We start from the raw sequence: 17,621 nt of genomic DNA, 5'->3' as shown, positions 1-17,621 counted from the left end.
CATCCCGCCCTGTATGTTAAAGTTAGTCCTCGGTAACAGCTATGTATGTTAAAGTTATCCTCGTAAACAGCCTGTATGTTAAAGTTATCCTCGTAAACAGCCTGTATGTTCAAAGTTTATCCTTGTAAAACGCCTGTATGTTAAAGTTATCCTCGTAAACAGCCTGTATGTTAAAGTTATCCTCGTAAACAGCCTGTATGTTAAAGTTATCCTCGTAAACAGCCTGTATGTCATGTCAAAGTTATCCTCGTAAACAGCCTGTATGTTAAAGTTATCCTCATAAACAGCCTGTATGTTAAAGTTATCCTCATAAACAGCCTGTATGTTAAAGTTATCCTCGTAAACAGCCGTATGTCATGTTAAAGTTATCCTCGTAAACAGCCTGTATGTTAAAGTTATCCTCGTAAAACAGCCTGTATGTCATGTTAAAGTTATCTTCATAAACAGCCTGTATGTTAAAGTTATCTCGTAAACAGCCTGTATGTCATGTTAAAGTTATCCTCATAAACAGCCTGTATGTTAAAGTTATCCTCGTAAACAGCCTGTATGTCATGTTAAAGTTATCCTCGTAAACAGCCTGTATGTTAAAGTTATCCTCGTAAAACAGCCTGTATGTCATGTTAAAGTTATCTTATAAACAGCCTGTATGTTAAAGTTATCCTCGTAAAACAGCCTGTATGTCATGTAAAGTTATCTCATAAACAGCCTGTATGTTAAGTTATCCTCGTAAACAGCCTGTATGTTAAAGTTATCCCGTAACAGCCTGTATGTTAAAATTATCCTCGTAAAACAGCCTGTATGTTAAAGTTATCCTCGTAAACAGCCTGTATGTTAAGTTATCTCATAAACAGCCTGTATGTTAAAGTTATCCTCGTAAAACAGCCTGTATGTTAAAGTTATCCTCGTAAACAGCCTGTATGTTAAAGTTATCCTCGTAAACAGCCTGTATGTTAAAGTTATCCTCGTAAACAGCCTGTATGTTAAAGTTATCTCGTAAACAGCCTGTATGTTAAAGTTATCCTCGTAAACAGCCTGTATGTTAAAGTTATCCTCATAACAGCCTGTATGTTAAAGTTATCCTCATAAACAGCCTGTATGTTAAAGTTATCCTCGTAAAACAGCCTGTATGTTAAAGTATCCTCGTAAACAGCCTGTATGTTAAAGTTATCTTCATAAACAGCCTGTATGTTAAAGTTATCCTCGTAAAACAGCCTGTATGTTAAAGTTATCCTCGTAAACAGCCTGTATGTTAAAGTTATCCTCGTAAACAGCCTGTATGTTAAAGTTATCCTCGTAAACAGCCTGTATGTTAAAGTTATCCTCGTAAACAGCCTGTATGTTAAAGTTATCCTCGTAAACAGCCTGTATGTTAAAGTTATCCTCATAAACAGCCTGTATGTTAAAGTTATCCTCGTAAACGGCCTGTATGTTAAAGTTATCCTCGTAAACAGCCTGTATGTTAAAGTTATCCTCATAACAAGCCTGTATGTTAAAGTTATCCTCGTAAACAGCCTGTATGTCAAAGTTTCCTCGTAAACAGCCTGTATGTTAAAGTTATCCTCGTAAACAGCCTGTATGTTAAAGTTATCCTCGTAAACAGCCTGTATGTCAAAGTTATCCTCGTAAACAGCCTGTATGTTAAAGTTATCCTCGTAAACAGCCTGTATGTTAAAGTTATCCTCGTAAACAGCCTGTATGTCAAAGTTATCTCGTAAACAGCCTGTATGTTAAAGTTATCCTGTAACAGCCTGTTGTTAAAGTTATCCTCGTAAAACAGCCTGTATGTTAAAGTTATCCTCGTAAACAGCCTGTATGTTAATTTATCCTCGTAAACAGCCTGTATGTTAAAGTTATCCTCGTAAACAGCCTGTATGTTAAAGTTATCCTCGTAAACAGCCTGTATGTTAAAGTTATCCTCGTAAACAGCCTGTATGTCAAAGTTATCCTCGTAAACAGCCTGTATGTTAAAGTTATCCTCGTAAACAGCCTGTATGTTGTGCAGACTGTCAGACTAAGCTTGGCTTACCTTTACGAGGATAACTTTAACATACAGGCTGTTTACGAGGCTAACTTTAACATACAGGCTGTTTACGAGGATAACTTTGACATACAGGCAGTTTTACAAGGTATTGTTGATATGCTGCAGTGGCCACATTATGAATTCTCTCCTATTTGTGTTTGTCACATATGAACATACATACGTGTTAACGTGTTGCCCTGTCTAGCCCAGCCAATGACGTGTTGTAACCACTGTGTTCGCAATCTGCTGCCCTCTTACATGTCCTCACTCGGTCATCCTCTTTGTACAAAAATATGTTGCAACCCAGTGTCTAAGCAAAAACAAGAAGTGAATGAGAGAGAGAGAGAAGTAGGGGGAGGGAGAGAGAGAGAGAAGTAGGGGGAGGGAGAGAGAGAGTGTTCTTCACACAGGGTCGTGGGGTGAGACAGGGATGCAGCTTAAGCCCCACCCTCTTCAACATATATATCAACGAATTGGCGCGGGCACTAGAACAGTCTGCAGCACCCGGTCTCACCCTACTAGAATCCGAAGTCAAATGTCTACTGTTTGCTGATGATCTGGTGCTTCTGTCACCAACCAAGGAGGGCCTACAGCAGCACCTAGATCTTCTGCACAGATTCTGTCAGACCTGGGCCCTGACAGTAAATCTCAGTAAGACCAAAATAGGGTGTTCCAAAAAAGGTCCAGTCGCCAGGACACAAATTCATCTAGACACCGTTGCCCTAGAGCAACAAAAACTATACATACCTCGGCCTAAACATCAGCACCACAGGTAGCTTCCACAGAGCTGGTGAACGATCTGAGAGACAAGGCAAGAAGGGCATTCTATGCCATCAAAAGGAACAATAATTTCAACATACCAATTAGGATCTGGCTAAAAATACTTGAATCAGTCATAGAGCCCATTGCCCTTTATGGTTGTGAGGTCTGGGGTCCGCTCACCAACCAAGATTTCACAAAAGGGACAAACACCAAATTGAGACTCTGCATGCAAGATTCTGCAAAAATTCCTCCGTGTACAACGTAGAACACAAATGAATGCATGCAGACAGAATTAGGCCGATACCACTAATTATCAAAATCCAGAAAAGAGCCGTTAAATTCTACAACCACCTAAAGGAAGCGATTCCCAAACCTTCCATAACCAAGCCATCCCCTAGCAGAGAAGATGAACCTGGAGAAGAGTCCCCTAAGCAAGCTGGTCCTAGGGCTCTGTTTCACAAACACACCCCACAGAGCCAGGACAACAGCACAATTAAACCCAACCAAATCATGAGAAAAACAAAAAGATAATTACTTGACACATTGGATAAGAATTAACAAAAAAGAAGAGCAAACTAGAATGCTATTTGGCCTAAACAGAGAGTATACAGTGGAGAATCCTAACCATGGACTGACCCAAACTAGGAAGCTTGACTATGTACAGACTCAGTGAGCAAAGCTTGCTATTGAGAAAGGCCGCCGTAGGCAGACATGGCTCTCAAGAGAAGACAGGCTATGTGCTCACTGCCCACAAAATGAGGTGGAAACTGAGCTGCAACTTCCTAACCTCCTGCCAATGTATGAATTATTAGAGAGACATATTTCCTCAATTACACAGATCCACAAAGAATTCGAAACAAATCCAATTTTGATAAACTCCATATCTACTGGGTGAAATTCACAGTGTGCATCACAGCAGCAAGATTTGTGACCTGTTGCCACAGAAAAGGGCAACCAGTGAAGAACAAACACCATTGTAAATACAACCCATATTTATGTTTATTTATGTTTAACTTGTGTCTTTAAACATTTGTACATTGTTACACACTGCATATATATAATTGAACATTTGTAATGTCTTATTTTGTTTTGAAACTTCTGTATGTGTAATGTTTACTGTTCATTTTTATTGTTTATTTGCTTTTGTATATTATCTACTCACTTGCTTTGGCAATGTTAACACACATGTTTCCCATGCCCCAATAAAGCCCTTGAATTGGAATTGGAATTGAATTGAAAGAGAGGAGAAGAGGGGAGGGGAAGGAAGAGAGTAGGGGAGGGAGAGAGAGAAGTAGGAGGGGGGAGAGAAGTAGGGGGAGAGAGAAGTAGTAGGGGGGAGAGAAGTAGGGGGAGAGAGAAGTAGGGGGAGGGGAATAAGTGGGGGTTGGGAGGGCAAGACAGAAAGAAGTAGGGGGAGGGAGGGAAATAAGTGGGGGGAGGGAGGGAGAGAAGTAGGAGGGGGGGAGAGAAGTAGGGGGAGAGAGAAGTAGTAGGGGGGGAGAGAAGTAGGGGGAGAGAGGAAGTAGGGGGAGGGGAATAAGTGGGGGTTGGGAGGGAAAGACAGAAAGAGTAGGGGAGGGAGGGAAATAAGTGGGGGGAGGGAGGGAGAGAAGTAGGAGGGGAGGGAAAGACAGAAAGAAGTAGGGGGAGGGGGGAGAGAGAAGTAGGGGGAGGGAGGGAGGGAAGAGAGTAAATGGGGGGATGGAAAGAAGTAGGGGAGGGAGAGGGAGAGAGAGAAGTGGGGGGAGGGAGGGAGGGTAAGGTGGAGAGAGAATAAGTAGGGGGAGAGAGAGGAATTGGGGGGAGGGAGGGAGGAAGTAGGGGGAGGGAGGGAGAGAGAAAGAAGTAAGGGTGGGAGAGAGAATAAGTAGGGGGGAGAGAGAAAGAAGTGGGGGGGAGGGAGAGAGGCAGTATGGAGGGGTTGTATGTCTGACTGACTTTAGATGGCAATAATGAAATGTAGTGAAAAAAATCCTACGATTTGATTTTAGGACTTTTACAGTGTGCATATTTAAGTGTTGTGCTGTATCTATGTAAATGTTTCTAAGTGTGTGTACGTGTGTGTTTGCATGTCAGCGTATTGGCCAGTGTGTGTGTACATGTGTGTTTGCATGTCACTGTATTGGCCAAGTGTGTGTACGTGTGTGTTTGCATGTCAGTGTATTGGCCAGTGGTGTGTATATGTGTGTTTGCATGTCACTGTATTGGCCAAGTGTGTGTGTGTACGTGTGTGTTTGCATGTCACTGTATTGGCCAGTGGTGTGTACATGTGTGTTTGCATGTCACTGTATTGGCCAAGTGTGTGTACGTGTGTGTTTGCATGTCAGCGTATTGGCCAGTGTGTGAACATCCCATCTGTCTCCTCTTCCTCTCTAGTGACGTCCTAAATGTGGTGTACTTTCATAAACCCTAATACTCCTCCCCCCCTCTCTCTCTCTCTTCTTCATCCCCCCCTCCCCTCCTCTCCAGCGGGTGTGTCTGTGTTTGGAGCATTCCTGCGCTCAGAGTTCAGTGAGGAGAATCTGCAGTTCTATCTGGCCTGTGAGCAGTACAGAAACTCCTCCAATAACTTCAGCCTGCATAGACGGGCCAAGGAGATCACTGTCACCTATATCGAGGCGGGGGCACCGCGAGAGGTATACAGACTCTGTCTATACATTGACCGGGCTGGCTGGCGGGCGGGCCTGTTTCTGTCTGTGGTTCTCCCTGCCTGTCTGTCTGTCTATCTGTGGTCCGGCTGGCCTCTCTATCTGTCAGTGTCTCCATCCATCTACCAGTATTATGTTGCCATGGTTATCTTTCCTGTCTACTACAACCTGCATGGAAGTGTGTTTATTAATCAGTGATCTAGAACCAGTTCATTCTCTCTCGCTCTTTTCTCTCCTCTCTTTTCTCTCTCTCTTTTCTGTCACTTCTCTCTCTCTCTCTCTCTCTCTCTCTTTTCTCTCTCGCTCTTTTCTCTCTCTCGCTCTTTTCTCTCTCTTTTCTCTCGCTCTCTTTTCTCTCTCGCTCTCTTTTCTCTCTCTTTTCTCTCGCTCTCTTTTCTCTCGCTCTCTTTTCTCTCTTCTCAGGTGAACTTGGACAGTAAGACCAGAGATCTAACCACACAGCTCCTACAGGCTCCATCACACACCTCCCTGTCCCACGCCCAGAAACGTATCTACTCCCTCCTGGATACAGACTGCTACCCTCGCTTCCTCCAGTCCACCATCTACCTCACCCTGCTGGGCCAGGCTGACTAGACACTAAGGGCTCCATTCAATCCATATCGCCAAAGTTCAGCACTATAGCGCAATCAGAACATTTTAAAGGCAATGTTCCCGCGTTCGCGGAGACTGCATTTCACGTTAAACGCTACAGCATATTTTGTCTCAATCTCTGAACATCCACAATACAAAATGATTGGAGACCTAAAGCTGCATCCCTAAAGCTGCTTCCCTATTCCCTAAAGCTGCATCCCTATGGCTGCACCCTATTCCCTAAAGCTGCATCCCTATGGTTGCACCCTATTCCCTAAAGCTGCATCCCTATGGCTGCACCCTATTCCCTAAAGCTGTATCCCTGTTACCTAAAGCTGCATCCCTATGGCTGCATCCCTATTCTCCGCTCTTCATCCTTTCTCCCGAAGTGCACACTTTTGTAGATATGGAGCAGTGGTGGGGATAGTTGCAGGAGATACAGTTACAATGCAGAGTTAAAGAGGGTTTAAGGGGTTTAGTCATTCCAGTAGACGAACAGGCTTGTGTTCATTAGGGCATGGAACAGAAACACTTTAAAAAAAAATGCAACGGAAAACAAAAATGAGTGTTTCTTATTGGACAAATCCAGATAGTCCCTCCCTGTTTCAGTCAGGTTTTTTCTTAATTCGATGCCTAATGAACATGACCCAGGTTTTTTTCTGCTTGGGGGGTGAAAGGGCTTAGGGAGGTAAAAGCAGGGAAAGCCATGGGGTTTGAATGGAAGGAGCTTGCCAAAGCGATAAACGGAGGTTACGAGACAGGGGTCTGTTTTTTCCATGACTTAGAGGGTGCAACCCGAGGTGGCGTGAAACTATGCAGATTTCGTTGTTTGTAATCATTAAACATCCTCTTTTTAACTCGATAGGTCCCCCTACGGTACAATGAGCACGTACGGAATGGTGCCAGCGCTGACAGAAAGGAAAAACAGCCCGGGCAATACGGAGACCTAGTTAAAGAACTTTGAGTTAATCTACAGTGCCTTCAGAAAGTATTCATACCCCTTGACTTATTCAACATTTTGTTGTTACAGCCTGAATGGAAAATGTATTAAATGATATTTTCTAACCCATGTACACACAATATCCCATAATGACAAAGTAAAAACATGTAGATTTTTTTTACACATCTTATTTACATAAGTATTCACACCCCTGAGTCAATACTTTGTAGAAGCACCTTTGGTACCTCTCTGGGTAAGTCTCTAATAGTTTTCCACACCTGGATTGTGTAACATTTGCCCATTTATTCTTTTCACAAATTCTTCAAGCTCTGTCAAATTGGTTGTTGACAACCATTTTTAGGTCTTGCCGTAGATTTTCAAGTATATTTAATTCGAAACTGTAACTCAGCCACTCGGGAACATTCACTGTCTTCTTGGTAAGCAACTCCAGTGTAGATTTTGCCTTGTGTTTTAGGTTATTGTCCTGCTGAAAGGTGAATTCATCTCCTAGTGGAAAGCAGACTGAACAAGGTTTTCTCCTGGGATCGAGCTAAGCACAGACAAAATCCTGTTTCTTTTTTATCATGGAAAAACTCCACAATCCTTAATGATTACAAGCATACACATAACATGATGCAGCAACCACTTTGTATTCAGGACAAAAAGTTATTTTATTCTGTCAATTAGGTTAGTATTGTGGAGTAACAACAATGTTGTTGATTCATCCTCAGTTTTCTCCTATCACAGCCATTCAACTCTGTAACTGTTTTTAAAGTCACCATTGTCCTCATGGTGAAATCCGTGAGTGGTTTCCTTCCTGTCCATTAACTGAGTTAGGAAGGACACCTGTATCTTTGTAGTGACTGGGTGTATTGATACACCATCCAAAGTGTCATTTAATAACCACCATGCTCAAACGGATATTCYATGTCAGAGATTAATTTTTCATTTTTTTTACCCATTTACCAATATGTGCCGTTTGTGAGGCATTGAAAACCTCCCTGGTGTTTGTGATTGAATCTCTGTTTGAAAATTTACTGCTCGACAGAGGGACCTTACAATTATGTGTATGTGTGGGGTACAGAGATGAGGTAGTCATTTAAAAAAATCATGTTAAACAATATTATTGTACACAGAGTGAGTCCATGCAACTTATGTAACTTGTTAAGCACATTTTTACTCCTGAACTTATTTAGGCGTTGCCATAACAAAGGGGTTGAATACTTATTGACTCAAGACATTTCAGCTTTTCATGTGTAATTCATTTGTAAAAACATAATTCCACTTTGACATTATGGGGTATTTTGTCAAGGCCAGTGACCCCCCCCCCCAAAAAAAAAATCTTAATTTTATCATTTAGAAAATTTCAGGTTGTAACACAACAAAATGTGTAAAAAGTCGAGGTGTGAATACTTTCCAAAGGTTTGGAGTGGAAGTGAAACCCAGGTCACACTGGGGTTCTTGAGGGTGGCCCAATCAAGGAAGTAACCTTTTTAAAGATTGCCTCTAGGAACTCTTTCTGAAAAAGCAATTCCCTTCAATAGACATCCCTCAGATGGGTGGTTTCATTAACACATCAAGACAGATCATTTGTTGCTAGATCGTAAATAATTTGGCACACGATCATTCAAAAGCTGTATTGCTTCCAAGTAGGCCATCTCACAGTAACTTTGTACCCAAGTAGGGAATGCCCCATCAGGCCTTGGCAAACAAAATCAGTGTTGGTTTGATGCTGTTCTTATATGACTACAGTGTATGACAACAGACTCCATTTAATTGCGGGACACCAAGAGAGATAGAGAGAAACCCTTTACACTTGATGCTACATTGTAGATATTTTAAACAGAAATCTGAAGAGAAWCCAACAGATAAAAACAAAGGATATATGATTTATTTCAAGTGTATCATTTGTTTGTACTGAACATCATGTTAAATGTTGGTTGTCAGACTATTTTAAAGAAAAATGCATCTAGATTTTTGTACATATGGCAGTAGTCCTTGGACATTAAGTGTGGTGCGGTTGTTCAGTGAGCAATAACTTAACACGCTGTGTTCTAACCAAGGCTGTGTGACCCATTAGAAATAGAATCTTTAGAATGGACCTTCTCATTCAAGTCAATGATGGCATAATGGGATCGGAGGTTACTAAGCCCTTTCTATAGATTATACTTCTATGGTGTGACCCCCCCCCCCCCCCCTTTAGCTTGTCGAGGTGTTGCCGGATACCAAGCCTGTCGTTGTACAGTACGTGTTACGTGTCATACAACGGGGAAAGAGCCAGATGGACGAGACGTGCTTTACCACATCATCATGGACCACGACTCCTAAACAGGAAGAAACAAAGAACAAGCAAGAAAGCCTTGGAGATCAGTTTCGGATTGGTGATTCGTGAAGCAGTCTGTGTTTTGTCTTTCTGTCTGGCTGGTTAATGATACAGTCATCGTGAGCAGTCTGTTGCACTTTTCTGTCTTGGTTCAATGATACATGTTGTGACACACACTGATTGTATAAAACATTAAAACACCTGCTCTTTCCATGACATAGCTTTCTCCTGGATTCCCTAGTCGGTCTATGATCCCTTATTGACGTCACTTGTTAAATCACTTCAATCAGTGTAGATGAAGGGAAGGAGACAGGTTAAAGAAGGATTTTAAGGCTTGAGACAATTGAGACATGGTTTGTGTATGTGTGTGCCATTCAACGGGATGAAAGGGCAAGACAACGCAATATGCAGGAAGGTGCTTCTTAATGTTTGTCCCATCAGTGTATGTCTATCCCCTCTTCTTACATGAATTAGTAATAGCCATAATTCTGTCAACCACTCCCACATACAGTTACCAGTCAAATTTTGGACACCTACTCATTCCAGGGTTTTCTTTCTTTCTTTTACTATTTTCTACATTGTGGAAAAAAAACAGCTTTGGCATTCTCCTCAACCAGCTTCATGAGGTAGTCACCTGGAATGCATTTCAATGAACAGGTGTGCCTTGTTTGTTTATTTATGGATCCCCTGGGGTCCAGCAAAATTAAGGCATTCTTAAAAGTTTAATTTGTGTAATTTGTTCCTTAATGCGTTTGAGCCAATCAGTTGTGTTGTGACAAGGTAGGGGTGGTATACAGAATATAGCCCTATTTGGTAAAAGACCAAGTCCATATTATGGCAAGAACAACTCAAATAAGCAAAGAGAAACTACAGTCCATCATTACTTTAAGACATGAAGGTCTGTCAATACGGAACATTTCAAGAACTTTGAATGTTTCTTCAAGTGCAGTCACAAAAACCATCAAGCGCTATGATGAAACTGATTCTCATGAGGACCGCCACAGGAAAGGACCCAGAGTTACCTCTGCTGCAGAGGATAAGTTCATTAGAGTTTCCAGCCTCAGATTGCATCCCAAATAAATGTTTTACAGAGTTCAAGTAACAGACACATCTCAAAATCAACAGTTCAGAGGAGACTGCGTGAATCAGGCCTTCATGGTCGAACTGCTGCTAAGAAACCAGTTCTAAAGGACACACATAATAAGAAGAGACTTGCTTGGACAAAGAAACACAAGGAATGGACATTAGACCAGTAGAAATATGTCCTTTGGTCTGATGAGTCCAAATTGGTGATTTTTGATCCAACCGCCGTGTCTGTGTGACACACAGAGTTGGTGAACGGATGATCTCCACATGTGTGGTTCCCACCGTGAAGCATGGAGGAGGTGGTGTGATGGTGCTTTGCTGGTGACACTGTCAGTGATTTATTTAGAATTCAAGGCACACTTAACCAGCATGACTACCACAGCATTCTGCAGCGATACGCCATCCCATCTGGTTTGGGCTTAGTGGGACTATCGTTTGTTTTTCAAAAGGACAATGACCCAATACACCTCCAGGCTGTGGTAGGGCTATTTGACCAAGAAGGAGAATGATAGAGTGCTGCTTTTTCCACATTTTGTTACGTTACAGCCTTATTCTAACATTTATTAAATTGTTTTCTTTTCCCCTCATCAGTCTACACACAATACCCCATAATGACYAAGCAAAAACAGGCTCTCAAGCTCTGTCAGGTTGGATGGGGAGCGTCGCAGCACAGCTGTTTTCAGGTCTCTCCAGAGATGTTCAATCAGCTTCAAGTCCGGTCTCTGGCTGGACCACTTAAGGACATTCAGAGACTTGTCCCAAAGCCACTCCTGCGTTGTCTTGGCCATGTGCTTAGGGTCATTGTCCTATTGGAAGGTGAACCTTCAACCAAGTCTGAGGTCATGAGCGCTTCGGATTAGGTTTTCGTCAAGGATTTCTCTGTACTTTGCTCTGTTCATCTTTCACTCTATCCTGACTTATCTCCCAGTCCCTGCCACTAAAAAACATCCCCACAGCATGATGCTGCCACCACCATGCTTCACCGTAGGGATGGTGCCAGTTTACATCCAGATGTGACGTTTGGCATTCAGGCCAAAGAGTTTAATCTTGGTTTCATCAGACCAGAGAATATTGTTTCTCTGAGAGTCCTTTAGGTGCCTGTTGGCAAACTCCAAGAGGGCTGTCAAGTGCCTTTTACTGAAAAGTGGCTTCTGTCTGGCCACTCTACCGTAAATGCCTGATTGGTGGAGTGCTGCAGAGATGGTTGTCCTTCTGAAAGGTTCTCTCCAGAGAAACTGGAGCTCTGTCAAGAGTCACCATCAGGATCTTGGTCACCTCCCTGATCAATGCCCTTCACCCCAGATTTTTCAGTTTGGCTGGGCCAGCTCTAAGAAGAGTATTGGTGGTTCCAAACTTCTTCCATTTAAGAATGATGGCGGTCACTTTGTTCTTGGGGACATTCAATGTTGCAGACATTTTTTGGTACCCTTCCCCGTTTACACTGGAAAGCGGCATCGCGAGGAGAAACATCAGAAAGCCATTCACTTTCAATGGAAGGAAAGAGAGAGAAGCAGTGTGGGCAGGGGGAACATTGAGCGATGCGAGAATGGGTGAGGGAGGTGAACAGGGCGGGACTGTTGATACGTAGCACTACTAGCTTGCGAGGACGAGGCTAGCGTGGCTAGGAGAGTGCTGCTTGTATAGTGTAAACGGCTGGTAAGGGCTCTTCAATCCACGTTGCCAAAGTTCAGCTTTACAGCATGATTGAAATTTCAACGGCAATATTCCTGTTTTAGCGGAGACTACATTCACGGTAAATGCTGCATATGTCAACTCAATTGGAAATGACCTTAATGTATATAGTGAAATCTGTAATGCTTCAGCTTTCCGGATGAAATAGAGCCTTTAAATAACGCCTTTATAACCTAGTGAACTACTTCCAAAGCCGGGGAAAGGGAACTTTAATTGGGCAGTGCAATTCCAAAGCCGAGGAAAGGGAACTTTAATTGGACCGTGCAATTCCAAAGCCGAGGAAAGGGAACTTTAATTGGGCAGTGCAATTCCAAAGCCGAGGAAAGGGAACTTTAATTGGGCCGTGCAATTCCANAATTGGGCCGTGCAATTCCAAAGCCGAGGAAAGGGAACTTTAATTGGGCAGTGCAATTCCAAAGCCGAGGAAAGGGAACTTTAATTGGGCCGTGCCTTTCCAAAGCCGAGGAAAGGGAACTTTAATTGGGCCGTGCCATTCCAAAGCCGAGGAAAGGGAACTTTAATTGGGCCGTGCCATTCCAAACCCGAGAAAAGGGAACTTTATTTGGGCCGTGCAATTCCAATTTGGTAATTTGGGAGTGATGAAGCAATGAAAGATCTCCAAGGAGTTCCTGTCTTGACCGAGGAACTGACTAGTTCCATGTTTAACATGTCATCAGAGCACCAATGTTTTGGTGATGATAGAAATCTGTTTACTGCCATTAGGGCACACTGTAGCAAAASGTTTTCAAACAAAACAAAAATSGCCATTTCTTATTGGATAAATCCAAGTAGTTCCTCCCTGTTTTTCAAAATGTTCTTTCATTTTGTGCCGAATGAACACAACCCTGTTTTGTACTGACATGCCTGAGGTTTAGTGGTAGTACTGGACCCAGCCAGTAGAGAGCGCTGCAGCTGGTTCAACAGACTATTATTGTGACGGGGATTTGATTGAACAGTTCATTGATTGTGATTCATAATACATAACACAGACCTAACTCAGAATGCTATTCCAACAACATTAGGGACAAGTCCGTTTCTGTGATCGTCTGTGTAGCCAATTTATTTATAGAAAAAAAACATTGACATTCATAGCATAATACTTTCTCTTCAGATTAAAAAATAAATAAAAAATACATTTGAATGAAATAGTTAAAACAAAATGAATTAAAGTGGCATAAAATATGTCTGGTAAACTCAAGTCTAATGGAATTTCAAGCATGGCTCCTTTGTAGATTTAGGAGGTCTGTAAAGCTTCACCATTCACTGCTACATTCTGAACATTGTGCTGTAACCCATCATGTTACACTCTCACACTGTCTATGTCCATCCCAAATGGCACCCTATGACCTGGGCTCTGGTCTAAAGTAGTGCACTAAATAGGGAATAGGGTGCCATTTGGGACAGATCCAAACACTCAGTGATAAGAGACATCTGGCTGACTATTGTTGCGTTCCAACCAAACCCCTCACTCATTCTGTCTTGTTATAAACATACAACCACTAATTAGTGATCAGGAAAGAGGGATGAAGGGAAGTGGAGGAGGATTGGCTTTCTTCTCTTTTATCTCTCTATTCTCTTCATCTGTGGCTTTCTTCTCTCATCTCTTTTCTCCCCCAGTTTCTCTTGATCCCTAATCATCCGTCTGTTTGTCCGTCTGTCCATGTTGCGTCACCAGGGTCTGGTGTTTCTATACTCCTGCCTGGCCCACTGGGCTGTGTTACAGCAGCTCTTTCCCAGCGTCCACGACCACCCTCCTGTCCCCATGTTCCTCTCAGCCACCTCCAGGGGTCCTCCTCCCCAGGACCTTCCTCCTCTACCTCTGTCCCTCTCAGCCACCTCCAGAGGCCCACCTCCTTCTCCTCCACCCCTCCCTGGCCAGGGCTCTCCCCCTACCCCCATCCGGAGCCCCTTCTCCAGCAGCCTGGTCTCCGTCTCGGCCTGTCTGTCTGGTTCTCTGGTGGTCATCATGGTGGTCTGGGCTCGGAGCGGCTCCTTCCTGGATAGGGGCGGAGGTGGGAGAGACACGGTGAGGTCCAAAATGATTGGGACACTGACTTTGTACATTAATAGACAACTGAATTTGTCCCAATACTTTTGGTCCCCTAAAATAGGGGGGGACTTTGTTCAAAAAGTGCTGTAATTTCTAAACATTTCACCTGATATGGATGAAAATACTATAAAATTGAAGCTGACAGTCTGAACTTTAACCTCACAGTCATTATATCATTTCAAATCAAAGTGCAGAAGTACAGAGCCAAAACAACAAATGTGTCATTTGTCCCAATACTTCTGGGAGCTCACTGTATACAGGCAGGGACCTGGACAGGTTGAGACGGAGGGATGAAGAGAGAAGAAGAGCCATGATGGAGGCGATAGAGAAACGGAGAGAGTAAAGAAGGAAGATGAATCATTTGTGTGCCGGAGAGGGAGAACAAAGAAAAGGTAATTGTCAAACACAGGTCTTCTGTAATTCAGGTTTATACGTCACGCTTTCATCTGTATCCGCCCACTATTCAATGCCTTTCCAATCCACTACATACATTTATGATGTACAGTTTGTGAGATGTACAACCTTCCAACAGTGTTTCTATGTGAGGGTGAGTCAGGACTCCTTGGATGTCAAACCTGTCTCTGTGTCTCGGTGGCTCTCTCTGTCCTCCTATGTCAGTCTCTCTGTCTCTCAACACTGGTCTCAAACCTGAGGAGAAACACAACACTAACAGGTCAGAGGTCAGAATGGACCACACAGTACACCCATGGGCATGCTGGGTAATGTAGTTTGTCCCAAATGGCACCCTGTTCCCTATGTAGTGCACTACTTTTAACCAGGGTCCCTAGGGCTCTGGTCAAAAGTAGTGTGCTATATCGGGAATAGGGTGCCTTTTGAGATACAACCGTAGTTCTTAATGGTGTGTTATTACGGTGTACTACACACGTCCCGTAGCCAATCAAATCTGGTTACCTGGCAGTTTGAAGGTGTTCGGCTGTGGCGCCAACAACAGCCCAAATCCCCGGGTGTTGACGTGGCGGCTGTAGAGGTTGTCCCTGGCAACCAGGCCCTGTTGGCTACCACGGCGATGGAGCAGGGAAGGTAGAGAGGATAGGAAGAGCAAGGGAATGTAAAGAAAAAAAGACAAGGGGACAGGAGAGAACAGGGCACAGAGAATGATGTGGGAGAAATGAGGTAGGGAGTGAGACAGAAACAGGGTAGTAAAATAGGGCCAAGGAAAAAGACAAAGAGAAGAATTGTGTTTGAAAGGAAAAAGCAACAGAATTCAACATAACAAAATGAAAACATAATTAGCTAAACAAATGTATAAGTGAATGCTTGACAAATTATACAAACAATAACAAAAGGTCAATAACCATGTGATGCCAAAATAGATGCTTAGAGTCATGGAGGAGGAGTTAGGGGAAGTAGTAGTGCCTGATGGAAAACCATGTTCTGGTCAATATCAAATTATAGGTCATGTTTCTTATTGGCCACATATTTTCATGACAATGTGAAAAGTCAAGTTTTATATAAAAAATGACTATTGTGAGAAAAATTGTAATTAATAAATAAATTCTGCTGTATAATGAATATGARGACAAAAGTGTTCATATTATTTTAGTGGCTTCGTAACACTGTTAATGAGAGTATTGTAGGTTAAAGGTCAACCTATTAGTGAAATACAAGCTCTAAAATGGCGGACCAGGTGAACAGAAATCAATCTCACTTTTCTAATTTTGTTGGGAGATAAGTTTTAATAGCTTCTTCTAGAAAACGGCAGGCAAAAGTTACAGGCAGCATCATAACTCCCTCAACGGGACGACCAGCACAACTAGGAAAGGTTGAACAAGTTCTAACAGACATAGGGAGTCATATCCCTTCTGTTTCGTAGTAAATTAATCATTGAAATAATACTAAACTCCCTGGCCATGACAGACAGATCGGTAGGTTGCATCCTGATCGTCAACCCTTCTGACTAAGTGTGTACTTGCACACTTCCTGTCATGAATTTAACAATGATGTAAACATCGGGTGGGGTAGGGGGGGGTGGAGTTTCCACCATTGTTAAATCCATGACGGGAAGTGTGCAAGTACACACTTCAAGAGAAGGGTGGAGAATTGGGATGCAGCCATAGGCTAGCTAACAGGCTAAAAACCACAGTCCTTCCTTTAAAAAGGAGCAAAAGGTGGTCAATGGAAGCTGAGCTGTGATCGGTTAAGGGAACTGTCCTCATGTTAAGGATGGAGAGGAGGAGGCAGAGCCAGAGAGCGGGGGATGTGAGGAAGGAGAAGGATTAGATGATTGAATTTGTGAGAGTGTACAAATCAAATAAAAGGGGGTGGTGTACACAAACGAGAGAACAGGAGAAAGAAAGACAGACGGAGAGAAACAGTGTTTAGAAAGACAGGTCACAGAGAGAGAGAGCAGAGCTGGTCACGCAGGACAACTAGATAGGAGAGAGAGAGAGCAGGAGGCTTGGAATCAGAGAGAGCAGAGCTGGTCACGCAGGACACACAGACAGTTCCCTCAGCATAGAACAAACAATGGCATTAGCTATACTGGCTGTAACACCTCTCACACAAATCCTGGGTTGAGTTACATACAGTTTTCAATCAAGTAGTAGAAGTAGGGTTGTAATTTCACTCAACGTTCCCCAATATTCCACGTCGGATGATTCCCTCTGCTTACTTCCCTCCTGATTCCGTGAATCAGGAATCACTCCGACCGAGATTCCTGGAAAACCAGGATATTTCGGGACCTATTCACAGGAATACCATCCCTGGTGCGCTTTGCCCTGCAGTTGAGGCTGTTGATGAGTGGGGGTGGGGGTTCGGGCCCCTGTTGCCCCAGGGGCGAGGTGCGGGCCAGGGCCGGATCGGGACGCTGGCGGCCCCTGCTTGGGGGCCGGGGAGGATACGACAATGGGGGAAGAAAGGGAGGAGCCGCGTGACGACACAAAGGCCAGGGAAGAGCCCTCTGCTCCCTCGCGACAGCTGGTAGAGCAAAACCAGAGGGAGAGGGGGAGACAATACATGTGGGAGAGGGGGAGACAATACATTGTGGGAGAGGGGGAGACAATAGCACGCAGGGAGAGACAATCCATGAGGCGAGAGAAATACGATGAGGGAGAGGGGGAGAATACCACGAGGGAGAGACATACATGAGGGAGAGACAATCCATGGAGGAAGCGGGGAGACAATACCACGAGGGAGAGACAATACCATGAGGGAGAGACAATACCATGAGGGAGAGGGGGAGACAATACCACGAGGGAGAGACTGAGGGAGGGGGGAGACAATACGACGAGGGAGAGACAATACCATGAGGGAGAGACATATGAGGAGAGGGGGAACAATACCATGAGGGGAGAGACAAATACCATGAGGGAGAGGGGGAGACAATACCATGAGGGAGAGACATCACGAGGGGGGTGGAGACAATACCAGAGGGAGAGGGAGACAAATCGAGAGCGGAGGGGTGGAGGACATACGGACGAGAGAAGAGGGGGAGACAATACCCACGAGGGAGAGGAGGGGAGCATACATGAGGGAGAGACAATAACCAT

The 17,621-nt window shown here is 43.7% G+C and overlaps 2 protein-coding genes across 3 annotated transcripts in view; one reads left to right on the top strand and one right to left on the bottom strand.

Moving 5' to 3' along the window:
* The window catches only part of LOC112071960 (regulator of G-protein signaling 1), a 33,520-nt gene extending 24,376 nt beyond the window's left edge, over positions 1 to 9,144 (top strand). Inside the window, exons 3-4 of the mRNA XM_024139370.2 lie at positions 5,179 to 5,418; positions 5,854 to 9,144. Of these exons, the coding sequence (XP_023995138.1) occupies positions 5,179 to 5,418; positions 5,854 to 6,024 (411 nt within the window). The 3' untranslated portion in view covers positions 6,025 to 9,144. The remainder of the gene's footprint in view (positions 1 to 5,178; positions 5,419 to 5,853) is intronic.
* A 3,953-nt stretch (positions 9,145 to 13,097) lies between these two features.
* LOC112071959 (uncharacterized) overlaps positions 13,098 to 17,621 on the bottom strand; it is a 14,564-nt gene continuing 10,040 nt past the window's right edge. For both annotated transcript variants that reach the window (XM_070439580.1, XM_070439581.1), the window contains 4 exons: positions 16,838 to 17,049; positions 15,025 to 15,130; positions 14,688 to 14,760; positions 13,098 to 14,058 (listed from right to left, as the gene is read on the bottom strand). In XM_070439580.1, the coding sequence (XP_070295681.1) occupies positions 13,731 to 14,058; positions 14,688 to 14,760; positions 15,025 to 15,130; positions 16,838 to 17,049 (719 nt within the window). In that variant the 3' untranslated portion in view covers positions 13,098 to 13,730. The remainder of the gene's footprint in view (positions 14,059 to 14,687; positions 14,761 to 15,024; positions 15,131 to 16,837; positions 17,050 to 17,621) is intronic.

This window comes from Salvelinus sp. IW2-2015, unplaced genomic scaffold (genome assembly GCF_002910315.2).
Source record: "Salvelinus sp. IW2-2015 unplaced genomic scaffold, ASM291031v2 Un_scaffold1785, whole genome shotgun sequence".
Lineage (NCBI taxonomy): Eukaryota > Metazoa > Chordata > Actinopteri > Salmoniformes > Salmonidae > Salvelinus > Salvelinus sp. IW2-2015.
The sequence above is the reverse complement of the archived record's forward strand: the minus strand, read 5'-3'. Positions and strand labels throughout refer to the sequence as shown.